Source organism: Eleginops maclovinus, chromosome 8 (assembly GCF_036324505.1).
Source record: "Eleginops maclovinus isolate JMC-PN-2008 ecotype Puerto Natales chromosome 8, JC_Emac_rtc_rv5, whole genome shotgun sequence".
NCBI lineage: Eukaryota > Metazoa > Chordata > Actinopteri > Perciformes > Eleginopidae > Eleginops > Eleginops maclovinus.
In genome coordinates this window covers 324474-349704 of record NC_086356.1, presented here as the reverse complement: position 1 = coordinate 349704, position 25231 = coordinate 324474, and the positions used below count along the sequence as shown (strand labels likewise).

At 45.2% G+C, this 25231-nt stretch overlaps 4 protein-coding genes across 8 annotated transcripts; 1 reads left to right on the top strand and 3 right to left on the bottom strand.

The window, feature by feature from the left end:
- Nucleotides 1–1274: 1274 nt before the first annotated feature.
- LOC134868649 (protein phosphatase 1 regulatory subunit 3B-like) lies at nt 1275–3702 on the bottom strand. Its single transcript, XM_063889928.1, has 2 exons — nt 3587–3702; nt 1275–2633 (listed from the first exon to the last, which is right to left on the bottom strand). Exon 2 carries the CDS (start codon nt 2619–2621, stop codon nt 1941–1943), a length of 681 nt encoding a protein of 226 aa, XP_063745998.1. The 5' UTR covers nt 2622–2633; nt 3587–3702; the 3' UTR covers nt 1275–1940.
- A 1565-nt stretch (nt 3703–5267) lies between these two features.
- On the bottom strand, nt 5268–14508 carry ythdc1 (YTH N6-methyladenosine RNA binding protein C1). Its single transcript, XM_063889139.1, is given in 19 exon segments — nt 5268–6099; nt 6183–6347; nt 6349–6372; nt 6460–6483; nt 6485–6526; nt 6604–6643; nt 6898–6934; nt 7372–7451; nt 9615–9769; nt 9841–9925; nt 10156–10273; nt 10743–10851; nt 10954–11048; nt 11139–11201; nt 11285–11645; nt 12039–12173; nt 12175–12335; nt 12459–12560; nt 14193–14508. Coding segments are annotated over 19 exon segments (2013 nt in total). The 5' UTR covers nt 14221–14508; the 3' UTR covers nt 5268–5910.
- Nucleotides 14509–15003: 495 nt separating this feature from the next.
- On the top strand, nt 15004–15955 carry ufc1 (ubiquitin-fold modifier conjugating enzyme 1). Its single transcript, XM_063889145.1, has one exon. The coding sequence runs from the start codon at nt 15160–15162 to the stop codon at nt 15676–15678; it is 519 nt and encodes a 172-aa protein (XP_063745215.1). The 5' UTR covers nt 15004–15159; the 3' UTR covers nt 15679–15955.
- On the bottom strand, nt 15800–24897 carry fktn (fukutin). 5 transcript variants are annotated; one of them, XM_063889141.1, is made up of 11 exons: nt 24721–24897; nt 23935–24080; nt 23067–23144; nt 22763–22963; nt 22535–22681; nt 22027–22157; nt 21818–21950; nt 21583–21712; nt 18736–18869; nt 18502–18626; nt 15800–16626 (listed from the first exon to the last, which is right to left on the bottom strand). In XM_063889141.1, the coding sequence occupies exons 2-11, from the start codon at nt 24028–24030 to the stop codon at nt 16413–16415; spliced, it is 1389 nt and encodes a 462-aa protein (XP_063745211.1). In that variant the 5' UTR covers nt 24031–24080; nt 24721–24897; the 3' UTR covers nt 15800–16412. The 5 variants fall into 5 exon arrangements, with proteins under 5 accessions (XP_063745211.1, XP_063745212.1, XP_063745210.1 ...); XM_063889142.1 differs by lacking the exon at nt 24721–24897 and having other exon boundaries at nt 22763–22960; nt 23935–24313; XM_063889140.1 differs by lacking the exon at nt 24721–24897 and having other exon boundaries at nt 23935–24312.
- Nucleotides 24898–25231: the final 334 nt, after the last annotated feature.

The following is a 25231-nucleotide window of genomic DNA, read 5'->3' as shown; positions in this document are numbered from 1 at the left end:
CCCCGCCCTCTCTCTCTTTCTCTCTCTCTCTCTCTCTCCCTCTCCCTGCTCTCTCGCTCTCTCTCCCTCTGCCTCTCCCCGCCCTCTCTCTCCCTCCTCTCTCTCTCTCCCTCCTATCTCTCTCTCTATCTCCCTCTCCCTGCTCTCTCGCTCTCTCTCCCTCTGCCTCTCCCCGCCCTCTCTCTCTCTCTCTCTCTCTCCCTCCTCTCTCTCTCTCTCTCCTCCTATCTCTCTCTCTCTCTCTCTCCCTCTCCTCCTCTCTCGCTCTCTCTCCCTCTCCCTCTCCCTATCCCCCCCTCCTGCTCACTTCATCCGCCCTTCTGCTGGAGAGGTTAGGACTGGGGACGGGGGTAAAAATAAAATGTTATTATTATTTTAGTTGTTGTTTATTGTTGTTTATTGTTGTTTATTGTTGTTTATTGTTGTTTAAAATGTTCTATAAAAACACTTGATTAAAGAAGCATCATTTGTATTTGCCATGATTTGTCATTTATTTGTGTTGTTTATTTGATGAAGCTGCTACGGAAGAGGATTAGGGCCACACATATTTCAGGTGGCCCTAATCCTCTTCCGTAAGCTGCAGTATTTCTTCCTTTTTTTGCAGTCTTTTTTATTCTTGTAATATAATGTAATATTTCTCCTACAATAAAACATATATTGTTTCAGCAACAACTGGTATTTGTGTATGACATATTTTGACAAAATAATTGATTTGTTAAACCCAAAGAACCACACTTTGTGCTTTTATTTATCAGTGTGTATTCAGCATATATATATATATATACATTTATATATAATTTAATTGTGTGATGTAAATGAAAAGGTAGACAGGACAGAGTTCAATAATAACAACCAGGACTCTGACGCCCCCTTCAGGGCAGGAGAGGCAGCGTTTCTGAGTGTTCAGGCATATCGTTTGTAATATTCTTAAGGTAATGTTTGCCTGAACAAAATCAGAGTTTGAATTTAGAAAAAAGTTTTTATAAAATTGCAGGGGACACAAACTGTTTAATCACATTCAAAACAAGTCTTTAATGTTTCTACCAGTTCTTTCTGTATTACTGCAGGTTTTTCTCTTCTTTTTAAACATTTTTCAGTTTTTATCGTTTTATTTTCTGCAGTTTTCATTTTTGTTAAGTTGTTTTTAAATGTTTTATTTGTATATTTTCAGTTTTAAAATTGTTTTCTGAATGAAGTTGTTATTGACTGTTGTATATGAAAAACCAAACGAAACATCTGAAGCCAAAATTATAAAAATATTTCACTTTATTTATTTTTCATCCCTTTGTACAGACAGCAAATACATTTCAAACATTTAATGACATTTAATAATTAAAAAGGATCTTATTGAGCAGCATTTCTCAGATAAACAGTGATCACATGATGGGATATCATTTAAAATAAGAATAAATGAATATTCACTGAGACTCTGAACTCGTGCTTCTGCGGAAGTCAGGCTGATGTTGGGTCTGGTGTAACCTGGGCTCTGGGAGCCGGCTGGGAGCAGAGATAAAGGGTTGAGAAATCTGCAAATATTAAAAATCAATTCACAGTTAAAGGTTTCTATGTCTCCCCGTCAGCGGAGGAGCTGCTCCCCGTCAGCGGAGGAGCTGCTCCCCGTCAGCGGAGGAGCTGCCTGAAGGCTGCAGAAAGAGATCATAAAATACAACCTCTCCTGCAGGAGTTTCAGCCTCTCAAATAAACTGCTCTCCTCTGGTTATTACATTTCATTCTGAGCAGGACCCAGCAGACCCGGTCCAGCTGGACCCGGTCCAGCTGCAGGTTTTTAGTCGAGTTGTTTCTCTCGAGAGGCTTGGTCAGTAAAGTCACGTGACCTCACTTCCTGTCAGTAGTACGGCCCCGTGTTCTCGTACCCGGCGTAGCTCGGCCAATCAGGGAGGGTCCCGTGAGAGCGGGAGGGGCTGCCGTACCGGTCGCAGTCAGACCCGCTGGTGGGGGGGGCGGCGGGTCTTCATGGAGGCCGGGACCATGCGGTAGTTCTGGCCCTGGTTGCTGTCCCAGTACTCCTGCCCCCCCACCTGGTAGCACACGGCAAACTCTGCGTGCTGCAGTCGGGGGGGCAGCTCGGCGCTGAAGGAGAAGGAGTCGCTGCCGGCGCTTGGGTACGGGTCTATCACAAAGTCGCAGTCCAGGTCCCGGTGAGTCCGCCAGCCATCCAGCGTGAGCCGCAGCCTCACCGCCTTCTGGAAGCCCACGTTCCTGACCCGCACCGTCCCGCTCAGCAGCCCCCCCCCCAGCACACACCGGGCCAGACACACCAGGCCCGAATCCAGCCGCCACCGGAAACTCAGGTAGTCTGAGGCCGGCGGGTCGAAGTCCAGGACCAGAGGGTCCTGAGAGTCCTGAAGGGAGGTGCTGAGACTCTGCCAGACCCTCAGGGGGATCCGGACATCGCTGAACGGACAGAAGACCCTGACCCGGGTCAGAGAGAGGCCCCGATGGTCTGCAAATGTCACCTGCTTCCTGGTCTTCCTGCAGGATGGGTCTACCCCAGCCGGGCCGCCACAGGCCGAAGACGTTTCTCGGATTTCAGGAGACGAGGCGTAGAGGAAATCCTCAGAGGACGGGGACAGGAAGAGAGGCAGCATGTCGACGGGCATGAAGGGGGGGCGCTGAGGAGAGAGGGGAACAGGTCTTCATATCAGGACCTCACAAAGCACTCTGCTGGGGGGGGTCCCTGAGCTCTGCAGTGGCTCTGCTATGGTACCAGAACCAGAGGACCCTCTTAATCGCCCCCCCCCCCAGTCTCAGAGCAGTTAACCTCAACATTCAGATCCCCCGTCACTACACCACGACCCACAGAGGAGCCCTTACTGGTCCCACAGAGAGGAACACTCTGCATCTGACCCATCCCAGTGCTGGGAGCAGTGGGCTGCCATATGTACGGCGCTGAGGGAGCAGTGTAGAGGACGGTGCCTTACTCAGCGACACCTCAGTAGACCTTGGTCTTTCAGGGACCTGAACCAGTGACCTTCCAGTTCCCAAGCCAGGTCCCTACGGGGGCATGCAGAAGACCCTGATCCCCCCTATAGCAGGAGGGTTTTGGACCTGGGTATTTATAAATCCTGAGTACGGTCATGTTTGAAACTGGACTCAGATGAACCTGTTCCCCCCCAACGTGACCTCGGATGAACCTGTCCCGCCCCCCCTCCCTTCAGGAGATTAATAACTAGAGACACATGGATTCATATTCAGCTGCTCAGACTAAATGCGAAAGAGAGACTGGTTTAAAACGGGTTTAGGACTGACTGGTTTAAAACGGGTTTAGGACTGACTGGTTTAAAACGGGTTTAGGACTGACTGGTTTAAAACGGGTTTAGGACTGACTGGTTTAAAACGGGTTTAGGACTGACTGGTTTAAAACGGGTTTAGGACTGACTAGTTTAAAGAAAAAAAGTAACTTGTAAAAATATTCTGTAAAATAAAAGGAGTAAAAAGAATGTAGCTTCCAAATGCAGAAGTATAAATGAGTCCCTCAAATGTCAGAAACAGCCTCCCAAAGTTCCATCTCTTCAGACCCAGAACCAGAACCTGGCAGTTAAAACCGGACTAGAAGTCGTTTTACCTGCAGCCGCTCGTGAGGAGCAACATGCGCCGGGTTCCCGATGGTCTGTCGCTCGCGAGGGGCTCTCTCGCGCTCTGAAAGTGTCTTACTTCTGTTTCGAGACCACAGAGAGGAGCACACCGGCTTCACGTGAACACCTGCGCACAGCCAATCAGAGGACGAGCTGCCGGAGTGATGGCCACGTCAGAGGGGCGCGGCTGGGAACTATGGAAACTCATTGGTGTAAAAACGAGATTTAACCTAATTTCTAAATTACAAATATCGAAGTCATTTCCACTCGTTATTATTTGTGAAAATGTTGTCCATAAAAGCTGCTTTTGTTTACTTTATGATTTATTGAGCTTTATTCCAAAAGCGTTATCAATCCACACTGAATCAAAAGTACCTTCGTTAGCTTAAATGCTATTTCTCATTAGCAGTCCCTTTGCCAGAAGAATATTTCAGAATAAAAAGTTAAAAATAAGAACCCATTTATTTATTCAGAGCTTTATTTCCCAGCCATGTTTATACATGTATAGACACAGATATGTACTGTTAGCATGTGTATGAGGGGGGTTGTGTGGACAGGTTAGTTATTGACCATAATGAGTCTCTGTGGAGCAGCCTTATGAAACAGGTCTGAATGTAATCCTGTAAATATTTACTCAGGGTTACAGTCTGTCCCTGAACGCACCATATGTGGAAATTTGAACGCACCATATGTGGAAATTTGAAATGATGCTTTAAAGCACGGGGGGGGGGTACCTGATCACCTTTAATATCGATCAGATTACATCACTAGTTACCTGATCACCTTTAATATCGATCAGATTACATCACTAGTTACCTGATCACCTTAATATCGATCAGATTATATCACTAGTTACCTGATCACCTTTAATATCGATCAGATTACATCACTAGTTACCTGATCACCTTAATATCGATCAGATTATATCACTAGTTACCTGATCATCTTTAATATCGATCAGATTATATCACTAGTTACCTGATCATCTTTAATATCGATCAGATTACATCACTAGTTACCTGATCATTTTAATATCGATCAGATTATATCACTAGTTACCTGATCATCTTTAATATCGATCAGATTACATCACTAGTTACCTGATCATCTTTAATATCGATCAGATTACATCACTAGTTACCTGATCACCTTAATATCGATCAGATTATATCACTAGTTACCTGATCATCTTTAATATCGATCAGATTACATCACTAGTTACCTGATCATCTTTAATATCGATCAGATTACATCACTAGTTACCTGATCATCTTTAATATCGATCAGATTACATCACTAGTTACCTGATCACCTTAATATCGATCAGATTATATCACTAGTTACCTGATCATCTTTAATATCGATCAGATTACATCACTAGTTACCTGATCACCTTAATATCGATCAGATTATATCACTAGTTACCTGATCATCTTTAATATCGATCAGATTATATCACTAGTTACCTGATCATCTTTAATATCGATCAGATTACATCACTAGTTACCTGATCATCTTTAATATCGATCAGATTACATCACTAGTTACCTGATCATCTTTAATATCGATCAGATTACATCACTAGTTACCTGATCATCTTTAATATCGATCAGATTACATCACTAGTTACCTGATCAACTTTGATCACATTACCTGAAAGAAATCCTCGGATTTAAGATTTTAGTTTTTATTTTGTACAAAAACAGACAGGAAACAAAGTCTTAACCTTCAGTCAGCTGACATTTGGTCACCACGGTAACAACCAATCAGAGAGGAGCAAACAGGAAATTGCACTTAAAAAAACAGGAAGCAGATTTTCAGCAAAATAAAACGTGATTCTCTTTAAACTGAAGCTCAGGGAGTCTAAGGTGAACCAGGAAACTAAATAAATAAATGAATCTAACGTTAAGAAGAGAAACCATGTTTAAAATGAATACAAATAAAAATCAGGAGGTTTTCAAAGATTGTCTTTTACTTTGAAGGAGTTCACAGGAAGCTGTCTCACCTGTAGATAAGAGAAGCAACTACAGAAAAATAAAGCACATTTTCTGGTTTCCTGTTCGGCTCTGTGAGACCTCTCAGATCACCTGAGCTTCAGAAATACTGAAAAACATCTAAATCTGGGATTCTAAAGGCGACTCAACAGAGAGGATTCTGGGAAATGAAGTTTCTCACCTGGTTTCATTATTTATTTATTTTGACAGTTTATCTATATTCACTCCGCAGAGCAACCGATGACGTCATCAATTCATAATTCTCCTAACAAAAAACAGGTAACACCCACAGCTGACTTTCAAAATAAAAGCCCTGCGGTTCAGCGGCGGTACCTCCCCCTCTCCTTGTCTCTCTCTCTCTCCCTCTCTCTGTCCCTCCCCCTCTCCCTTTCTCTCTCCCGCCGTGGTCCGCCTCTCTCTCTCTCTCTCTGCCTGTCTCTCTCCCTCCGGCTGCTGACCACCGCCTGCGTCCGCCGCAGGAAGTCGTCCACGCGCATGTCGTAGTCGTGCTGCATGAAGGGAAAACACAGGAAAGGTTAGGTCAGAGGTCAGAGAGACCCTAACTTTAGAGCGGAGAGGTCATGTGACTAACCGGGCTGGAGGCGAAGGCGCGGTGTGGTGGCGCTCGCTGCTTGTCTCGGAAGCGGGGAGGCGGAGCCTCATGAGGCGGCATCGGGGGATGGTGGTGATGGTATGCCTGGTGGGGGGGTGGAGGGGGGTGGCTGTGATGGTAGTAGGGGGGGTGATGGGGGGGGGGGCTGCTCGACACCGGGGTACGCCGCCTGCAGAACAAACACCCGTCACTGTGATGAACAATAATACATTTATATTTACTGAGAGATGATATGAAGGGGGGGGGGGGGGGTCACCAGAGTCTGCCAGGGAGCGGGGGGGGCCCACGCTGTGATGGTAGTCCCTCATGTAGTCGTTATAGGACTGAAACAGGAAGCACAGTGAAGTTTAAGCTAAGCTAACAGGAATACAGGTAAATGTTAAGCTAACGTGTAACTCACCCCGTTGAGAAACACGTCTCGCCTCACGCTGGAGAACCGTCTGAAACAAAGTTCAAATCTAAATGATTTTCAAAGTTTTACAAAGTGAAGAACACAAACTTCTGTCTGCTCAGACTTTCATTTTAATCTCAGAATTATTTCCTCATTTTGTTTTTACTTTTCCTCAGTTTCTTTTTCTCAAATTTGACTTCAATATATTTCTCTCAGATTTTTTGGTCTTCTTCTCAGTTCTAGAATTTTCCTCAGAATTTAACCTTTTCTCAGACCTAATCTCTGAGACTCTTCTCCACTCACCTGTCCACAGGCTGGTTACGAAGGTCCTGGATGAACCCTAAAAATGAAATAATAAATTCTTCTGTTAATCTTTACATTTCTCTCCTTCAGCTCCGGGCTGGAGATCAAGGACAAACAGAAACTGCTGTCCAGACAAACACTTTAGAACCATCTTCAGACGCTATGAACTAAAATTCCATTCATTCATTCGAATAAACCTTCAAATAACTCAAATCAACATAAAAAATGTAAAATAACTTAGTGAGAAAATATTATTTATACATAAAATGTATAAGCAAGACTGAAAAGTCATAAAAAGTATAAAAAATAAACAAATTAAAAAGAAAAGAACTTCATCTAAAAAGTAATCAAACTTGACTTTAAAATAACTAGAATAATTAGATGCTGAATAATCTCCCTGAAAGACTTCACAGGTTAATAACGCTTGAATGATAGCGGGATATTTAACAGCGGGGGGGCTTATCAGATAACGACCTGCTCGCTGGTTGAAGTCGGGTGGACCGTCGGCTCGCGGCCGCTTCCTGCCATGGACATCGAACTCTTCAGGACGACGCCTAGCAGACAGTACACCGTTAACACACACACACACACACACACACAGTGATACACACTCCTGGAAACACACCGTGCTCACATTTAACCTGGAGGAGAATCTCACAGTACTTCCCGTTTACTCACCCACACGCTTCACTGGAGTTAAACTACAGGTACTCATTCTGTCATTACCCCCCCCCCCCCCCCACCTGGACACACAAGTGCATCTACACCTCCAGCAGACTCTGCGTTAGCACGTCCTCTCTGACAGCCGGCTTATATTTCATGTGTTCACCTCTGGACTCATTAGCACCTCACCTCTGAAGCCTGCAGACTGACCCTGGCTCAATTAAAGGGAACAGGAGGCACTGCATTCTGGGGGGGGCATCTTTGGAGGACAGCGCTACAACCCCATCAGCCGTGAATAAAAAAACATATATATTTATACTGATCAGTATATATCAGCTGCTCATCTGTCAGCATCAGAAATGAATAAAGTGTGTGGGGAATATAAGCGTCTCCAGAAAGAAAAGCTCTGAGGTTTAAAGCCTGTCGCGGTCAGACAGCTAATGCTACGCTAACTCAGAGCATCATTAATATCCCAGAGGGTAAGCTGCCATACTTCCTGTTTCTATCCTGCTCCCAGTACGTCCTGTAGGCCCACACACACTCAGCAGTTCCTGTTTACAATAATAATACCTGATCCTGTTGGATCCATCGGTGAGGGGGGGGGGGGGATTCTACCCAGCATGTTTAAAGTGTTTACAGCCAGTGACAGGGTCGCTGGTTCCCTCCAAAGATGGCCGACCTGCTGTCACATTCACTGATTTCGCTTTCGATGTTTATAAAGTTTAGCCTCATTCTGTTTAGCTCCCCAGGAAGACTTTAGAGGAAGTTAAACAACTGTTTTGTCACGTTTAAACCCAAAGATCGACTGTGATTTTAAACAGAAACACTGATCAAAACCTGAGATTATTTTCAGTTTCTGATTCTACTTCCTGTTCGTCTGAGGGAATCTTTAATCCGGCTGTTTTCTGACACTGGTTCCCAAAGCCAGAGCACATGTTGACACATTAGCTTCACACACACACACACACACACACACACACACAATAAAAAAAACAAACGAAGAAGAAGAAGCCTCTGGAGGACACATACCGCTCCGCTGGAGGACACTCTGACATTAACAACAGTTCTCTCCTCAGTCCATGTGAGGCTTTTTATAAACCCTCTTATTTTGAAAGGGTGGAGGGGGTGATGATGGTGATGATGATGGTGCAGTCCTGTCAATCATTAACCACAGCCCCGCCCCCTCTCAACGCCCCGCCCCCTCCAGCAGTCCTTAAAGCGACAGAACTTGTTTCCTCACACACCTATTTCAGTTCATAAGAGCGACACACACACACACACACACACGCGCACACACATCAACAGTTCTTAGGTCCTGATTCAGTGTGTGTGTGTGTGTACTGGGGAGGAGGGGGACGATAACTGTCCTTTCAGTGAGGGGGGGGGGGGGGGTCCTCACTCTTTCAGTCCAACAGGAAATACTTTTTAAATCCTGTCCATCTTTTCCTGTAATTTTACCTCATTGGATAAAGTGAGGAAGCCCCGCCCCCACGTACACTCCCCTCTCTCATTGGTTACAGTCCAGAGGCCACGCCCCCTGCGTGACCAACCACCACCTCTCAAAAACCAGATCAGTCCGCTGGGTCGGTCCCTCCCTCTCTGCTCCCCCCCCCCCCCCCGCCTCTCCCCCCTCCGTCAGTCCAGTGACGCTCGTCCTCTCTGCTTTTATTCTGAAAGGTCAGCCATAGTCCGGCTGAAAGCCAACCCTGTTTACTTCCTGTGAGGAAGAATCTGCAGAGTAACCACAGGAAGTGAAACCTTGTTACTTACTCCTTCATTTAAATTAATCTGAGCCTCTGTTAACCGTGCACCCCCCCAGTGAGGCTTCTACCTCCTGCCTGACTTTGAGGACGCAGAGCGAGGTGTCACTCCGGTGGAAAACTCCGAACTGGAAAAACAACAACAACAACCAGAGAGCCAGCGATGCCAGCTGCGATGCTAGCTAGCCGCCGGCTAACGGGCATCTCCGTGGTCCGGCGGCGGGCGGCGCCATGGTCGCAGCAGGAGAAGAAGAAGAACAGGAAGCGGGAGGAGGAGCTTGGTGATTGGCTAACCTTCCCGGCTCGCGCTGCGGCGGACGACCTCGAGGACGCGGCTCCGACGGCGTCTGGCGCTTGTGACGAACTCGGCGAGCGACCTGGTGGACATCCACGCTCTCGTCCAATGGGAACAGAGCACAGAGCTGAGCGCCGACCTCCGGCTGGATCTCCTGAGAGAGGGTTAAAGGTTAGAGAAAAACTCCTGAAGCATTTCAATACTGAGGGAGGGGCTGGAGTGCACCTGTCCGTCTCGTCCGATCTTAACTGGCTTCTGCTCGTTCCAGGGGTTGGACAGGTGGGCTGTCTTCGTGAAGGGAAGCTCCCTCCTTCAAAATAAAAGGACATATTTCACACAGCATCCGTTAGAACCGAGATGGGGCTTTCAGATATAAAACACAAGACAATAAGTCCAGGAACTCCATCATACTCTACTCCATCACTGTTAGCATACCGTTCCTGTTAGCATATTAAACACGCTCTAACTCTCTCTAGCATCTGTTTTATGTTCATCTGGATTTGACAGCTACGTTAGCTCTCCTGCATCTCAGCTGTTTACCTGCAGAGCCAGTCGATCTTGAACACCCCGCCTAGCATCTTAGCGTTCATGCCGGCAGGAAGAACCCAGTGGATCGGAGAGCCACCGTGATGAGACTCTGATGACAGCCGGGCGAAACCTGAAGAGAAGACCGGGTTAGAACCTCTGAAGGCTGACGGAGGGAGGCTAACGGAGGGAGGCTAACGGAGGGAGGCTAACAGTGGAAGGCTAACGGTGGGAGGCTAACGGAGGGAGGCTAGCAGAGGGAGGCTAGCAGAGGGAGGCTAGCGGAGGGAGGCTAACGGAGGGAGGCTAACGGTGGGAGGCTAATGGAGGGAGGCTAACGGTGGGAGGCTAACCGAGGGAGGCTAGCAGAGGGAGGCTAAGGGAGGGAGGCTTACGGAGGGAGGCTAAGGGAGGGAGGCTAAGGGAGGGAGGCTAGCATAGGGAGGCTAAGGGAGGGAGGCTAAGGGAGGGAGGCTTACGGAGGGAGGCTTACGGAGGGAGGCTAAGGGAGGGAGGCTAAGGGAGGGAGGCTAAGGGAGGGAGGCTTACAGAGGGAGGGTAACAGTGGAAGGCTAGCAGAGGGAGGCTAACAGGAGGATCACCTTGGAATTTGCCGCTCTCCCTCACGGAAAAGACGAGGACGACGCTTCTCGCCGAGCGGAACGCTGCGTTCAGTTTCTTCTCATTCACCGGCAGCGTCGACCACACGCCCTGAAGGAACACGTGTTACACGTCAACAAAGACACACACGTAGTCAACAAACACCACAAGGAATACAGAGGTAAACAACAACAAACACAGAGGTAAACAGACCTTAGCTTTGGCCAGAGAGACATTCTCGTGGTTGTTGCTCTTGATGAGGAAGAAGCGAGCGTCTCGCAGGATGTAGCGCAGCTTGCTGGTTGGAGCTGAAACAAGAGTAATCCGATTACTTCAGAGGGAAAGTAATGTAATCTGAATGATGGACAGAAGCTGTGATCGGATTATAAAAGTCTTACTCTCCATCCCTTTGCGCACAGCTCGGACCGACGACGACAGCTTCTCCTGCTTCTTCTCTGAACCTTTCAAAATAAAAGCACAGACTCAGTCAGCTCCCACTCCTTGAGAGGTGAAGTTTAGAAAGTATTTAGCTTCTTCCCGTTACCTGAGGCCTCGGAGGCGGAGCCTGAGTGAACCGACTCCCCGTCGTCGGAGAAGCTGACGGAGGAGGCGGAGCGAGAGTCTCCCGCCTCGCTGCGAGTGTCGTAGTCGTTTCCTTCGCCACGGCGCTCGTACTCTTCCTCCTCCTCCTCGTCCTCTTTCTCTCCTTCCTCCTCCTCCTCTTCCTCTTCCTCCTCTTCCATGCCCTCTTCTTCTTCCTCCTCTTCCTCCTCCTCTTCCTCCTCCTCTGCGTGGGAGGCAGTGGGGGAGGAGCTTCCTGATCCTGCATCCGACCCAAACTCCGGCGGCGCCTCGCTCTCCGACCGGTCGTCCTCTGGGGGGGCGGGACTGGCTCTCCGAAGCTTCTGCACACAGACAGGAAGTGGTGATTGGGGTGCTGAGTGAACGTGATTGGCTGATGGGTGCTGAGTGAACGTGATTGGCTGATGGGTGCTGAGTGAACGTGATTGGCTGATGGGTGCTGAGTGAACGTGATTGGCTAATGGTGCTGAGTGAACGTGATTGGCTGATGGGTGCCGAGTGAACGTGATTGGCTGATGGGTGCCGAGTGAACGTGATTGGCTGATGGGTGCCGTGTGAACGTGATTGGCTGATGGGTGCCGAGTGAACGTGATTGGCTGATGGGTGCCGAGTGAACGTGATTGGCTGATGGGTGCCGAGTGAACGTGATTGGCTGATGGGTGCTGTGTTGTTGTCTGTTTTGTTTGTTTGTGTCTGTTTAACATTTTGAGTCTTACCTGGCTCAGGCCCTCCAGGCTCCTTGGGGGTTCCCTCCTGCGGGGCTCCTCCCCCGCCCGGCTCCTGATTGGCTCCCGCGCTCCTCGTCTGCCCTTCCTCTCCTCATAGTATTCATGGCGGTAGCTGGCGGGGGGGGTGGCGAGCGCGGGGGCTGGAGGCCACCTTCTTAGAAGCGGAGGGGGGCGGGCCTGAAGCCCTCTTATTGGTGGAAGAGGACCGTGCGGGGGCATGGCCGGCAGAGGGGCGGAGCCTCTTCAGGTCCCGGCTGTCGGAGCGCTCGCTCTTCCTCTTGGTTCCTGACAGAGACAGCGCAGGGTTCACATGTCAGTGCTATTTAATGTTAAATGAGATTCAAGTATCACTAACATTAATAGTTATTAATTATTAAAAAGGTGAATCCAGCGTTTCTGCAGACGCACCTTTCTTATCGCTGACGGCGCGCTCCGTCTCCGGGTTGTACAGCTCGTCGTCCTGATCTGGAGCTTCAGTCAGAATATCTTCCAGAACATTTAACTCTCCATCTTAAACAAGAACAGAAGTTACATCATTGACCAGTCAGCATCCGCCCGCTGTGACGGGACCGGTGTGCGGAGCAAAACACCTACTTCAAGTTAAAGACCTAACACACTTAACTATCTCATCTCCATCTGCAACGAGCTAAACTAGTTATTAATATTACTCTTCACTGTCACTCAGTACTGGATCATTGAGCTGCACGAGACGGATACGACTGGCTGTCAGGAGAGGGGGAGAGGGGGAGAGGGAGAGCGCTCCGTTTAGTTGTACTATTATCCAAAGTTAATGTAAACTTTTGAATAATGTAGTTCATCTACTATAAGTACTTTGACTGATTTTTCTCCTCCAGGTTGGAAATAAAGCACAATAATGACATTTAGGACGGTTTCCCTTTTTTTAAGAAAAGTATCGAAATCGCAATTCTTGACTTGGTATCGGTATCGAAACGCAAATGTTGGTATCATGACAACAGAACTATCTGATATTTAAATGTTCTCTGATGTCTACAAAGAAGGTATATAACTTTGATCCAAAAAAGTTCCAGATGTGTGATTTGGTCCCAGAATGAAACGAGCTGATTGTCTTATTTGGGGATCATTTAAATAATGATGACGAGCTCTGCTCTGATTGGCTGGTTTACAAAGAGCAACCGCTGGCTGCCTCAGAGCCCGCAGAAGTAAGTGAAGTTTGCTAAACTGTGAGAGGAACCATGGAGGCTGTTTGCCTCAACCTTACAGTCTGAGCCTTTATCGGAGGAGGAAACCGATGATCTGAAGAACAGCCAGTTGGTCGGAGGTCAGAGAGCAGGGTTACGGAGTGGTGAGTGTTAGCGTTCGTGTTCCAGCAGCTGATGTGTGCAGATGTTGGGGCTGGACTACCGTGTGTGACGTCACACACAGGGAGTGTTGTAATTCCCCGTTTTACCGCTGTCATGCATATTCATGATTTGCACGTGAAGGAGGAAACAACTGTATTTGAGGTTCACGGTATGTCAGCTCAATATACCGAGCTCTCCTTATTCCACTCTGCCAAGATGAATACAGTTTCACATTATTTCTGAGGGGAGTCTGTTTGGAGCTATAGCTGCTGGTCGTTAACTATCATGTTAAGATAGATAGAAGATAGAATAGAATGTTAACTAATTAGTCACATGTGAATGTGTTTAAAATAATAAATGGACCCCCCACTGATTACTGATCCCAGCTACACTAAGATGTCTCCATGCTGTCATACCAACACTGCACATATTATTCCATGTAAACTCGTAGTTATAGCCTACGTAAATATCGCGATACTTCCCCACAGTTTTGTAAACAGTTTTGATGCATTTGTCCTTTTCTAAGCTCTGATCTGTGTTCATGTTTGTGCAGCACATTCCCCTCGTGTGTTTGAACCTACAAACAACCTGCCTCAGAACAACAACAGCATCTGACTATTTATTTATGTTTACAGTTCGCTTCTCCCGCACTATTTCATGTTTAATGTCTGAAATGTATTCCTGTAGCGTGGCTGGGGGGGCCTCAGGAAACTACAGCTGCTGGGTAAGGGAGGTGAAACCTTTGCAGCAGAACAAAGATAGCAACATGCTAACACTAATGCTAAGCTAATGCTAACAGATTAGTCAGCTCGCGCCTCACCTTTGTCCTCGCGCCGCTCGGCCGCCATCACAGCCGCTCTCACGTGCTCCTGTCTCGCGCTCAGGTAACGCTGCAGGTGAGCAGATGTTCCGATTTAAACACGAAATAAAGATATAAAGAAACAACTCCGCGAGCGGAGCAGAGAGGAAATGGCGGAGTGATCTGTTGTTGGAGCTTCTTCTTCTTCTGCTCCTCCAGCAGCGCCCCCCCCCGGCCGGAGGCTGCTACTTATTCACTTACTGCTACCAAACCAGTCCATGCAGATAGATGGATGGACGGACGGACGGACCGACAGACAGACAGACACTTCATTGATCCCAATTTGGGACATTTTTACATTGCAGCAGCTCAATAAAAAAAAAAAAAGTATAAATATACAAACAAAACGAACACCAAATGAAACCATGTACCACACGGTGGTAGGAGAACCTGTTAGCGTCAGACATCCAGAGATCCAGCCCTGTGTTTGAACACAGACTCCATCAGGGAGTACTCTACAGCCGGTTTCTCTCCTCTGGAGGTCACCTGCTCTGCTCTGTTCTATATCACACAATACTCTTTACAACATAACACAAGGAAACAGCATGAACCTGAAGAAAAAACAAACCCTGAGAGCAATACAAATACATTCATCCATCACGCTCACAGTGCAACCTCATAACAAAGAAACACATCAACTAACAAACAAGGGAGAGTATGAAACCCCTGGTATATGCTGGTGTCAGTGTGTTCGATCCTACGGTAAGTGGCGCTATGTAAACACAGACTGATAAAGGACTGCGCCTTTAAATTAGCTCAGCCTTTGTTTTGAAAATCCCGTACAGGATGTGCTTTGTGTTGCTCTGAGCACGGTCGGAGCGGAAATCCACGTCAGTTAGACGGAACCTCGGACTGTAGTTGAACTTTTGTAGTTTAAACCCGAGTTTAAATTATTTTAAAACCGGCTTTATTTAAAGCTCTCCTTCAGATGGCGGACGAGGCCACGCGCAGGGCAGTGTCGCAGGTACCGCTGCTGAAGACGCACGCGGGGCCGCGGGACCGCGCGCTGTGGCCCGCGCGGCTGAAAGAGGAATACCAGGCGCTGATTCGCTCGGTGGAGGCGAACAAGGCGGCAGACAGTGACTGGTTCCGCCTGGAGAGCAATGCAGACGGGACGCGTTGGAGCGGCAGCTGCTGGTTCATCCACGAGCTGCTGAGGTACGAGTTCCGCGTAGAGTTCGACATCCCGGTAACCTATCCGGTAACCGCCCCGGAGGTGGCGATACCGGAGCTGGACGGGAAGACCGCGAAGATGTACCGCGGTGGGAAGATCTGCCTCACTGATCACTTCGCGCCACTCTGGGCGCGCAACGCGCCGCGCTTTGGGCTGGCGCACCTTATGGCGCTGGGGCTCGCGCCCTGGCTCGCGGTGGAAATTCCGGACCTGATCGGCAAAGGGCTCGTGGTGCACAGGGAGCAGCAGAGTGACGCAGCAGCGGCAGAGTGACTTCACAGACTAATAAACACCTGAAACTGAGAGTTTCCTGCAGTTCTGATGGAACGTCTCTGAAACTGAGAGTTTCCTGCAGTTCTGATGGAAAGTCTCTGAAACTGAACACAGAGAAATAAACTGGTGATGAGACTTTATTTTAATTATGAAATATAATTTAACACAAACAGAATGGTAAGGTGGACCTGAAACTGAAGTGATGATGAACTGAGGTGGGGCTGAAATAAAAAGTAAATTATAAAAATAAAAAACTGAAGTGTTTTTTTGGAAGTGATGATGAGGTTTTACTGAATCATAAAAAATAATTTAGCACAAACAAATGACCTTGTTGGTCCGGTGAAGCTTAACCAGGATCTGACAGAGGTGCTCGTGAACACATGACGATGAGAGCATGAACACAGGGGTTTTCTTAATATCTGATCACCTCATTTCCAACTCTCTTTTGGTCTTTGCTTCACCTAATATTTGCACATTTTTTTCACCATATCCTGTTTATTGTGATAGCGTTGCACAGGAAGACATACAGAAATTAAGCTTTTGAAAATGCACTCTGTACATGTGAATGTTATTTATAATCGACATGCTGTCCTATCATACCAGAGGAAGGTCTGCTCTCAGGTATCAATGAATGATATCCCTGTATTCATATGAAGATGATGCAGCAGCAGGTGGGGTCCTCTGCAGGAAGCGTTCAGAATAAAAAACATCAGTTTTCCTCTTTATTTGTAGTTCTAATAAACTTGGATAAGCTCCGCCCACTCCGATACAGGCCACACCCCGTTTTGCTGCACGTTGCTAGGCGACGACTTCCAGTCCCAGCTCCTCACCGGGACGCTCCACATGGCGCCATAGTTCGCCGTCACGTAGTCGAGAGTTTCACAGGGAACACGAACTTTCAGCTCCAGAAGCTCTGCCCAGCACAGAGAGAACGGGGGGAAGCTGTACCTGAAGAGAAACAGGAACGTTATCAATTAAAACAAATGAGGGAAGGTGTACCAAACTAAAAAGCATCATACCCCCCCAGTAGTGACCACATTTAATAATGTTGGAAGTTTTATATATCTGGGGATCAAAATCACACCTACAACAGATGACCTTGTATCCACTAATTATGATCCAGTGATATTAGGAGTGACTAGCCTCGTTAAGAGGTGGTCAGCAATGCCTATTTCATTGATTGGCAGAATTAATATCCTTAAAATTAATGTCCTACCTACATTTTTATACCTATTCCAATGCTTACCATTACCACCACCAACTAACTTGTTTTCAAATATGACCAACATTTTCAGAAATTTCATTCGGAATAACAAACGAGCAGGACTGCGTCTCTCCCTGCTCTACTTACCTTATGACAGGGCTGGGCTGAAACTCCCCAACCTCAAATGGTACTACTGGGCAAGCCAACTGTGGACAACCTCTTTTTGGTTTAGATCTACTTCATTCCTCTCTTGGGTGCATATTGAGAGAGAAACTTCTCACCTACCTCTACATTTGTATCTTTACTCTAGTGATCTGGCAAAACTACGGAAAGCCACAGGCAATCCGTTTGTTTCAAATACTATCCGTGTATGGCATGAAGTTCATAAATACCTAAATGTTTCCCATAAAATGTCCCAGTTCAAACCCATTTGGGGAAACAACAATTTCCCTCCAGGGGAAAAAGACAGAGGACTCAAACTTTGGGCAGACAAAGGTATTTGTAAAATATCAGATCTTTTTCATGGAGGTGTTCTTATGTCTTTTGAAGATATCAGACAAAACATTTTTTTCAAGTACCTTCAAATTAGAGACTTCATTTATAAGACAAAAAAAAAACTCACCTTGCCTGATCTGTCAGCAATATAAAAGGTGGTAGCTTGCCCTAACCCCCAGAGAAGACGTATCTCTATTCTCTATAGGACTCTAATGTCAGGGTCACAGGAGTCATCTGATTATAAGAGACTTGCCTGGTGTGCTGACCTAGAGGAAGAATTAACTGAGCCTGAATGACTAACCATTTGTAACATTTCTCAGGCACAAACATACAATTCAGGTCTCAGATTTACAATATAAGTGGGTTATGAGGCTATATATCACTCCTGTAGTCCTGAATCATTTCAATGGTAATATTCCTGCTGTATGTTTTAAATGTGATGCACATAAAGGGACTCTATTCCATTGTTTATGGTCCTGTACAAAATTACAACAATTTCTGGAGAGAAGTTATTAATATTCTTTCAACTTCTTCTGAGGTGAATCTTCCCATGTGCCCCAAAATGTGTGTTTTGGGACTTATACCTCAGGAAATTATCCTCAGCAAAGCCAACATGAATATGGTTACCCTCAGTCTACTTCAAGCCAGACGGACAATTGCAAAATGTTGGAAATCTACACAAAGACCAACTACGAAATGCTGGCTAGAGGACATTGTTCAAGTTATAGCAATGGAAAAATAACATATTCAATGAAAGAAAAATACTCTGTTTGAAAAAATGTGGACTTCCTTTTTGGACTTTGTTAGGGGCCCAGAATTTCTCAATGCCCTAAAGTGATACTACCCCTCCATTAAGCCAGTGGGCATAAGTAAGCCATATCACCCTTCAACCTCTGTTCCAATGTGTGTGCCATCATTTCGTTTCTCTCTTCTCCCTTTCCTTTATTTTGCAGTTAGTGGTTGTGTTTTTTATTGTGGGTTGTTTGTGTCTTGAGAAAAGCTTCAATAAACACATTTTGGAAGAAAAAAAAAACCCTCGTACAATCCTTCAGTCTGCCGGGACTTCTCCTCACTCTGCTGCTCAGTAAATGTTTTGCCAATCATCGGCTATTGATTGTATTTACTTGAACTTCCTGCCGCTCCTCGCCTGCGTTCCTCCGTTCCACACAGTGTCTCCGTCCTCATAGAAAAAGAAAATGTCCAGTTTGACGTCTTCACTCAGAAAGGAAAGTTCCAGACTGTCCTCCACCTGCCCTTCAAAATAAAACACATGCCTTAACAAGGTAAATACTCACCTGCGTCAGAGTGAACAGCTGTAGAGAAAATCTAAGGTTAGAACAACAGAAAAAAGTTCCCACCTTTCCAAACTTGTGTTTGAGCGACAGCCCGGCATTCCTGAACGCTGCGATGATGTCCGACCGGAAGTCTGCGATAAAAATACCGATATCGACGTCCCGGCTGTACGAGATCACACTGCACTGCCTGAACCAGCCTGCAGGGGCGCATTTCAGAAGACAACCAATCAACACGGGTTAGCATTTAATGTCCTCCACTGTTAAATGTCTTTGTGCAGTAACGTTAGCATGTTACATGTCTTTGTGCAGTAACATTAGCATGTTATATGTCTTTGTGCAGTAACGTTAGCATGTTACATGTCTTTGTGCAGTAACGTTAGCATGTTACATGTCTTTGTGCAGTAACGTTAGCATGTTACATGTCTTTGTACAGTAACGTTAGCATGTTATATGTCTTTGTGCAGTAACGTTAGCATGTTACATGTCTTTGTGCAGTAACGTTAGCATGTTACATGTCTTTGTGCAGTAACATTAGCATGTTACATGTCTTTGAGCAGTAACGTTAGCATGTTATATGTCTTTGTGCAGTGACGTTAGCATGTTATATGTCTTTGTGCAGTAACGTTAGCATGTTATATGTCTTTGTGCAGTAACGTTAGCATGTTACATGTCTTTGTGCAGTAACGTTAGCATGTTACATGTCTTTGTGCAGTAACGTTAGCATGTTACATGTGTTTGTACAGTAACGTTAGCATGTTACATGTCTTTGTGCAGTGACGTTAGCATGTTATATGTCTTTGTGCAGTAACGTTAGCATGTTATATGTCTTTGTGCAGTAACGTTAGCATGTTATATGTGTTTGTGCAGTAACGTTAGCATGTTATATGTGTTTGTGCAGTAACGTTAGCATGTTATATGTCTTTGTGCAGTAACGTTAGCATGTTATATGTGTTTGTGCAGTAACGTTAGCATGTTATATGTGTTTGTGCAGTAACGTTAGCATGTTACATGTCTTTGTGCAGTAACGTTAGCATGTTACATGTCTTTGTGCAGTAACGTTAGCATGTTACATGTCTTTGTGCAGTAACGTTAGCATGTTATATGTCTTTGTGCAGTAACGTTAGCATGTTATATGTCTTTGTGCAGTAACGTTAGCATGTTATATGTGTTTGTGCAGTAACGTTAGCATGTTATATGTCTTTGTGCAGTAACGTTAGCATGTTACATGTCTTTGTGCAGTAACGTTAGCATGTTACATGTCTTTGTGCAGTAACGTTAGCATGTTACATGTCTTTGTGCAGTAACGTTAGCATGTTACATGTCTTTGTACAGTAACGTTAGCATGTTATATGTCTTTGTGCAGTAACGTTAGCATGTTACATGTCTTTGTGCAGTAACGTTAGCATGTTACATGTCTTTGTGCAGTAACGTTAGCATGTTACATGTCTTTGTGCAGTAACGTTAGCATGTTACATGTCTTTGTGCAGTAACGTTAGCATGTTATATGTCTTTGTGCAGTAACGTTAGCATGTTACATGTCTTTGAGCAGTAACGTTAGCATGTTATATGTCTGTGCAGTAACGTTAGCATGTTATATGTCTTTGAGCAGTAACGTTAGCATGTTATATGTCTGTGCGGTAACGTTGGCATGGTATATGTCTTTGTGCAGTAACGTTAGCATGTTATGTCTTTGTACAGTAACGTTAGCATGTTACATGTCTTTGTGCAGTAACGTTAGCATGTTATATGTCTTTGTGCAGTAACGTTAGCATGTTATATGTCTTTGAGCAGTAACGTTAGCATGTTATATGTCTGTGCAGTAACGTTAGCATGTTAAATGTCTTTGTGCAGTAACGTTAGCATGTTACATGTCTGTGCAGTAACGTTGGCATGTTATATGTCTTTGTGCAGTAATGTTAGCATGTTACATGTCTTTGAGCAGTAACGTTAGCATGTTATATGTCTGTGCAGTAACGTTAGCATGTTATATGTCTTTGAGCAGTAACGTTAGCATGTTATATGTCTGTGCAGTAACGTTAGCATGTTAAATGTCTTTGTGCAGTAACGTTAGCATGTTACATGTCTGTGCAGTAACGTTAGCATGTTACATGTCTTTGTGCAGTAACGTTGGCATGTTACATGTCTTTGTGCAGTAACGTTAGCATGTTATATGTCTTTGAGCAGTAACGTTAGCATGTTATATGTGTTTGTGCAGTAACGTTAGCATGTTATATGTCTTTGTGCAGTAACGTTAGCATGTTATATGTCTTTGTGCAGTAACGTTAGCATGTTATATGTCTTTGTGCAGTAACGTTAGCATGTTATATGTCTTTGTACAGTAACGTTAGCATGTTATGTCTTTGTACAGTAACGTTAGCATGTTATATGTCTTTGTGCAGTAACGTTAGCATGTTACATGTCTTTGTGCAGTAACGTTAGCATGTTATATGTCTTTGTACAGTAACGTTAGCATGTTACATGTCTTTGTGCAGTAACGTTAGCATGTTATATGTCTTTGTGCAGTAACGTTAGCATGTTATATGTCTTTGTACAGTAACGTTAGCATGTTATGTCTTTGTACAGTAACGTTAGCATGTTATATGTCTTTGTGCAGTAACGTTAGCATGTTACATGTCTTTGTGCAGTAACGTTAGCATGTTATATGTCTTTGTACAGTAACGTTAGCATGTTACATGTCTTTGTGCAGTAACGTTAGCATGTTATATGTCTTTGTGCAGTAACGTTAGCATGTTATATGTCTTTGTGCAGTAACGTTAGCATGTTATATGTCTTTGTGCAGTAACGTTAGCATGTTATATGTCTTTGTACAGTAACGTTAGCATGTTATATGTCTTTCAGCAGTAATGTTAGCATGTTATTTGATGCTATGCTATAACGTTAGCATGTTACCCAGGCAGGTGCCGCTGCTCAGCCAGAATGGGATGTTGAGGGGAGCGAGTGTCCGAGCTGCCAAATGAAGCAACGACTTCACTTTCCGCCGAAAATCCACCGCCTCAGGAGAGGAGTCGTCCGGATACAGCTGCGGAACATTTCCTTTAATTTAACTTTCTCTCTAAAATCCTTCCAAATATCCAAAAATAGGCTTTTCAGTTTTTCTCCCTTTCACAATAAAAGCCCGTCTGACCTGCAGGAAGTTGCGTGCGTCTCGGTGTCGGCACTCCAAGAAGCGAGCGTGCTTCTGTTCCGAGAGAAAACGGGAAACGTTTCGGGGGACTCGGACGTCGAGGCCGTCCAGGACCGTAAGGACGAGTTCCGGCCTGCAGGGGGCGCCAACACAAACAACTATGAATAAACAACAACAGCTCACTGTGCCAGTATCAGGCGAGGTTATACCGGTTGTAAGCTCCGGCATGGCGTCCGTAGTCGAGCAGTTTGAAGGGAGCGAAGCTTCGGTCCATGTCGGATTTCAGGCGTAGCGCTCCATGCCACAGGTAGTTCCCACTGCGCTCGTACAGGAACACCACCTGCAGAACACACAGGGATATCTTACTCCACCTTACACCACCTGCAGAACACACAGGGATATCTTACTCCACCTTACACCACCTGCAGAACACACAGGGATATCTAACTCCACCTTACACCACCTGCAGAACACACAGGGATATGTAACTCCACCTAACACCACCTGCAGAACACACAGGGATATCTAACTCCACCTAACACCACCTGCAGAACACACAGGGATATCTAACTCCACCTAACACCACCTGCAGAACACACGGGGATATCTAACACCACCTGCAGAACACAGGTATTTCCAACACCACCTGCAGAACACAGGTATTTCCAACCCCACCTGCACCACATGTGTGTTATTGAGTCAGGTAACCCAACCCACCTGGATGATGTAACTGTGGAGGCGGAGCAGGAAGTGGAGGGGGATCTGGTTTCCTGACAGCGTGTCCAGACTGGCCAATCGCGGGTCGTCTCCGCGCAGCTCCATCACCTCAAAGCCTTTCTGCTCAGCAGCCAATAGGAAGCCGGCCTGTGAGAGCGTGATCATCAGTGGAATAAGAACTCAGGACTGTGATTGGTTAATTGATACCATACACCAGGAGACACTCACCTCGTACTTCCAAAGGTTGGCGTGCAAAGCGAAGGCTGTGATTGGCCGGCCGGTGCACAGGAAGCTGCAATGCGGCTCGCGCACCAGCTGGTCACGCTGCCGCAAAGCATCATGTGAGAGCAGCGTGAGCGCGGCAGTGTCGGCGAGGAACAGCGGCAGCCCGAAGCGCCGTGCTAACGCCAGGAACGTCTTCACCGTCTGCTGCGGGGACAACACAGAGCATTGCCATGGCAACGTTACCAGAAGCAGTTTGACTACAAAATAAAAGCCTTTTTCTTCTGCTGCTGACGTTAGCGCTGCTCACCCATTGGACGTCGCTCGCCGTCAGGTGACCCGTGCGGCTCAGGATGTGAGGGCCCGGCTGCAGGAGAGGGTTATGATACTGGCTTTAAGTTATCGATAGAAACATGAAGTCGTTTAAATACACAAAAATAAATAAGGACAAACTGCAGCAGTGTAGAAAGAATAATTATTTGTATTTCTTGTTTTGTTTGACAACCCAATTAAAATGTTTTAGTAAAGAAATACATTTCCTCCATTTACATAGAGGGAAGTTTTTGATGGTTTTGTACTTTTAAGGTCTCTTTAATTTAAAATATTCTGTTCTTTACAGACATTTAGTGAATTAAAATAAGGTGGAATTTTTTTATTTTTTCAGAAATCTTTGAATTTTTGAATATATATATTTAAACATTGTTGGAACCTTTTGGAATATATAATATTAAAAAAATATCATATTTATAGAAAATACGGAACATTTAAATAAAAAATTAATCTAACCTTTCCTTTTTTGTGAATAATAAAAAGTGAACTACATTTTATATTTTTGAAATATATATGGATATTTATAAAAGAATATATAATAGACATATTTATAACAAGAGATGGAATATTTAAATAAATCAATAAAAATTAAGTCTTTTTTTGTAAATTCAAATAAATAAATACATCTGGACTATATTTTTGTGATTTAAAAAAATTTAATATAAATTTAAATAAAAAAGAACATTTGGAATATTTTAGGAGATTTATATTTAAAAAATGTGGAATATTTAGAGGATCAACTCAGAAAATGTGGGAATATATTAACCAAAAAATTAGGTTAGAACATATTAAAATAAAAAAATACAAACAAGCTGTATTTGTTGTTTATTGTAGTTTCCGGTTCTCACCTTGCTGAAGTTCCGGAAGTAGTATAGCTGGAACAGCAGGAACGCGGAGCTGCACGCGACCAGCAGCCATAACACCGTCCGGTGAGCGCGAGGCATCCGGTGACTCTGCTCGGTAACCGGATCCTCATCACACCCTCACCGGTGCTCTGGTAATAACGGCGGGGAAAACACGCGGGAAAAACATGAGCCGAGCAGTGGAGAGAACCGGCGCCATCTTTAAAACCCCAACTTCCTGCTTCTTCTTCTCTCTGTTATTGGCGAATTGCAAACCTCTTAAAAGGTTAATACTGCCACCTAGTGTACAGGAGTGTGTGTCCCCAGGCCTCCCTATCACCAACTGTGGGAATAGACCTGAGTTTAAATTCTTCCAGTCAGCCCCGTTTCACCTAAATACTGAAAGAGGGCCTTCCTGGTCTGTTTCCAGTCTACCTCTCTGTTTTAACTGTTATAGTATAATGTAATGTAACATGATGTGCTCCAGGTTTCTTTCCCTCCACCCCCCTGCATCCTTCAGGTTCACTTCTCCTCATTATAAACATGGCTCCCCCCCCCCCCCCCCCCTCCCTCCTCTCTTTATAGGTCTTGGACTGATTTCTGTGGTAGACCCTCCCTTACTGGTCTTCCTCCCACCCTTTCTGACAGATTGCCAAACTTAATTATTGCTTTTCCTTCTCCCTTTCCAACTGAAACGGGTATTGCTATTTCCTTTTGTATAGCTTTCTGTTTGTGATATGCCCCCCCACCCCCACTTCCTTGTGACCCAGTATGAAAGAGCGTCTCTCTCACCTGACCTCCAGAGGTGTCTCAGAGCTGCATTGATAGGGGTTGGCTATCAATGCTATTGGCTAAGCTCCAATAGTAGCCGCAATACTTTATATTGTATTCTATTTATTTTTAATGGTGATGTTTTTGCTGCTGCTCCAAAAGCTACCCAACTTCCTGTTGCTGGGACCTTCAGAATAAAAGCATGGAGGAAACAGTTTGTGAGAAGCTTTGTTGTTGTACTAAAGTTAGAGATGGTTTCTATAATAAAGAGATTTAAATCACAACAAACACATGATCTGCTTCTCAAATATTAAAGAGTGTACTTAAGTAATACAGTTATGTTTTCTATAATAAATAGATTTAAATAGGCTTCTTTTAAATGCTACGAACAATATAACCTTGCAAAAAGGGTTAGGGTTAACCCCGCTGATTAGCATTTAGACTATTACATCAGAATCAGGATCCTTTAATCGTCCCACAGAGGGGACATTTTCATTTGTTACAGCAAAAAAGAATCAAAGACAGCTTACTG

Excerpts from the sequence above, each read along its gene's own strand:
- LOC134868649 (XM_063889928.1), bottom strand. The coding sequence starts at position 2,621 with ATGCCCGTCGACATGCTGCCTCTCTTCCTGTCCCCGTCCTCTGAGGAT.
- ufc1 (XM_063889145.1), top strand. The coding sequence starts at position 15,160 with ATGGCGGACGAGGCCACGCGCAGGGCAGTGTCGCAGGTACCGCTGCTG.
- fktn (XM_063889141.1), bottom strand. The coding sequence starts at position 24,030 with ATGCCTCGCGCTCACCGGACGGTGTTATGGCTGCTGGTCGCGTGCAGC. Across the intron at positions 23,145-23,934 it reads ACTTCCGGAACTTCAGCAAG|TATCATAACCCTCTCCTGCA; the intron begins GTGAGAACCGGA and ends ACTTAAAGCCAG. Across the intron at positions 22,158-22,534 it reads TCCACAGTTACATCATCCAG|GTGGTGTTCCTGTACGAGCG; the intron begins GTGGGTTGGGTT and ends TGTGTTCTGCAG.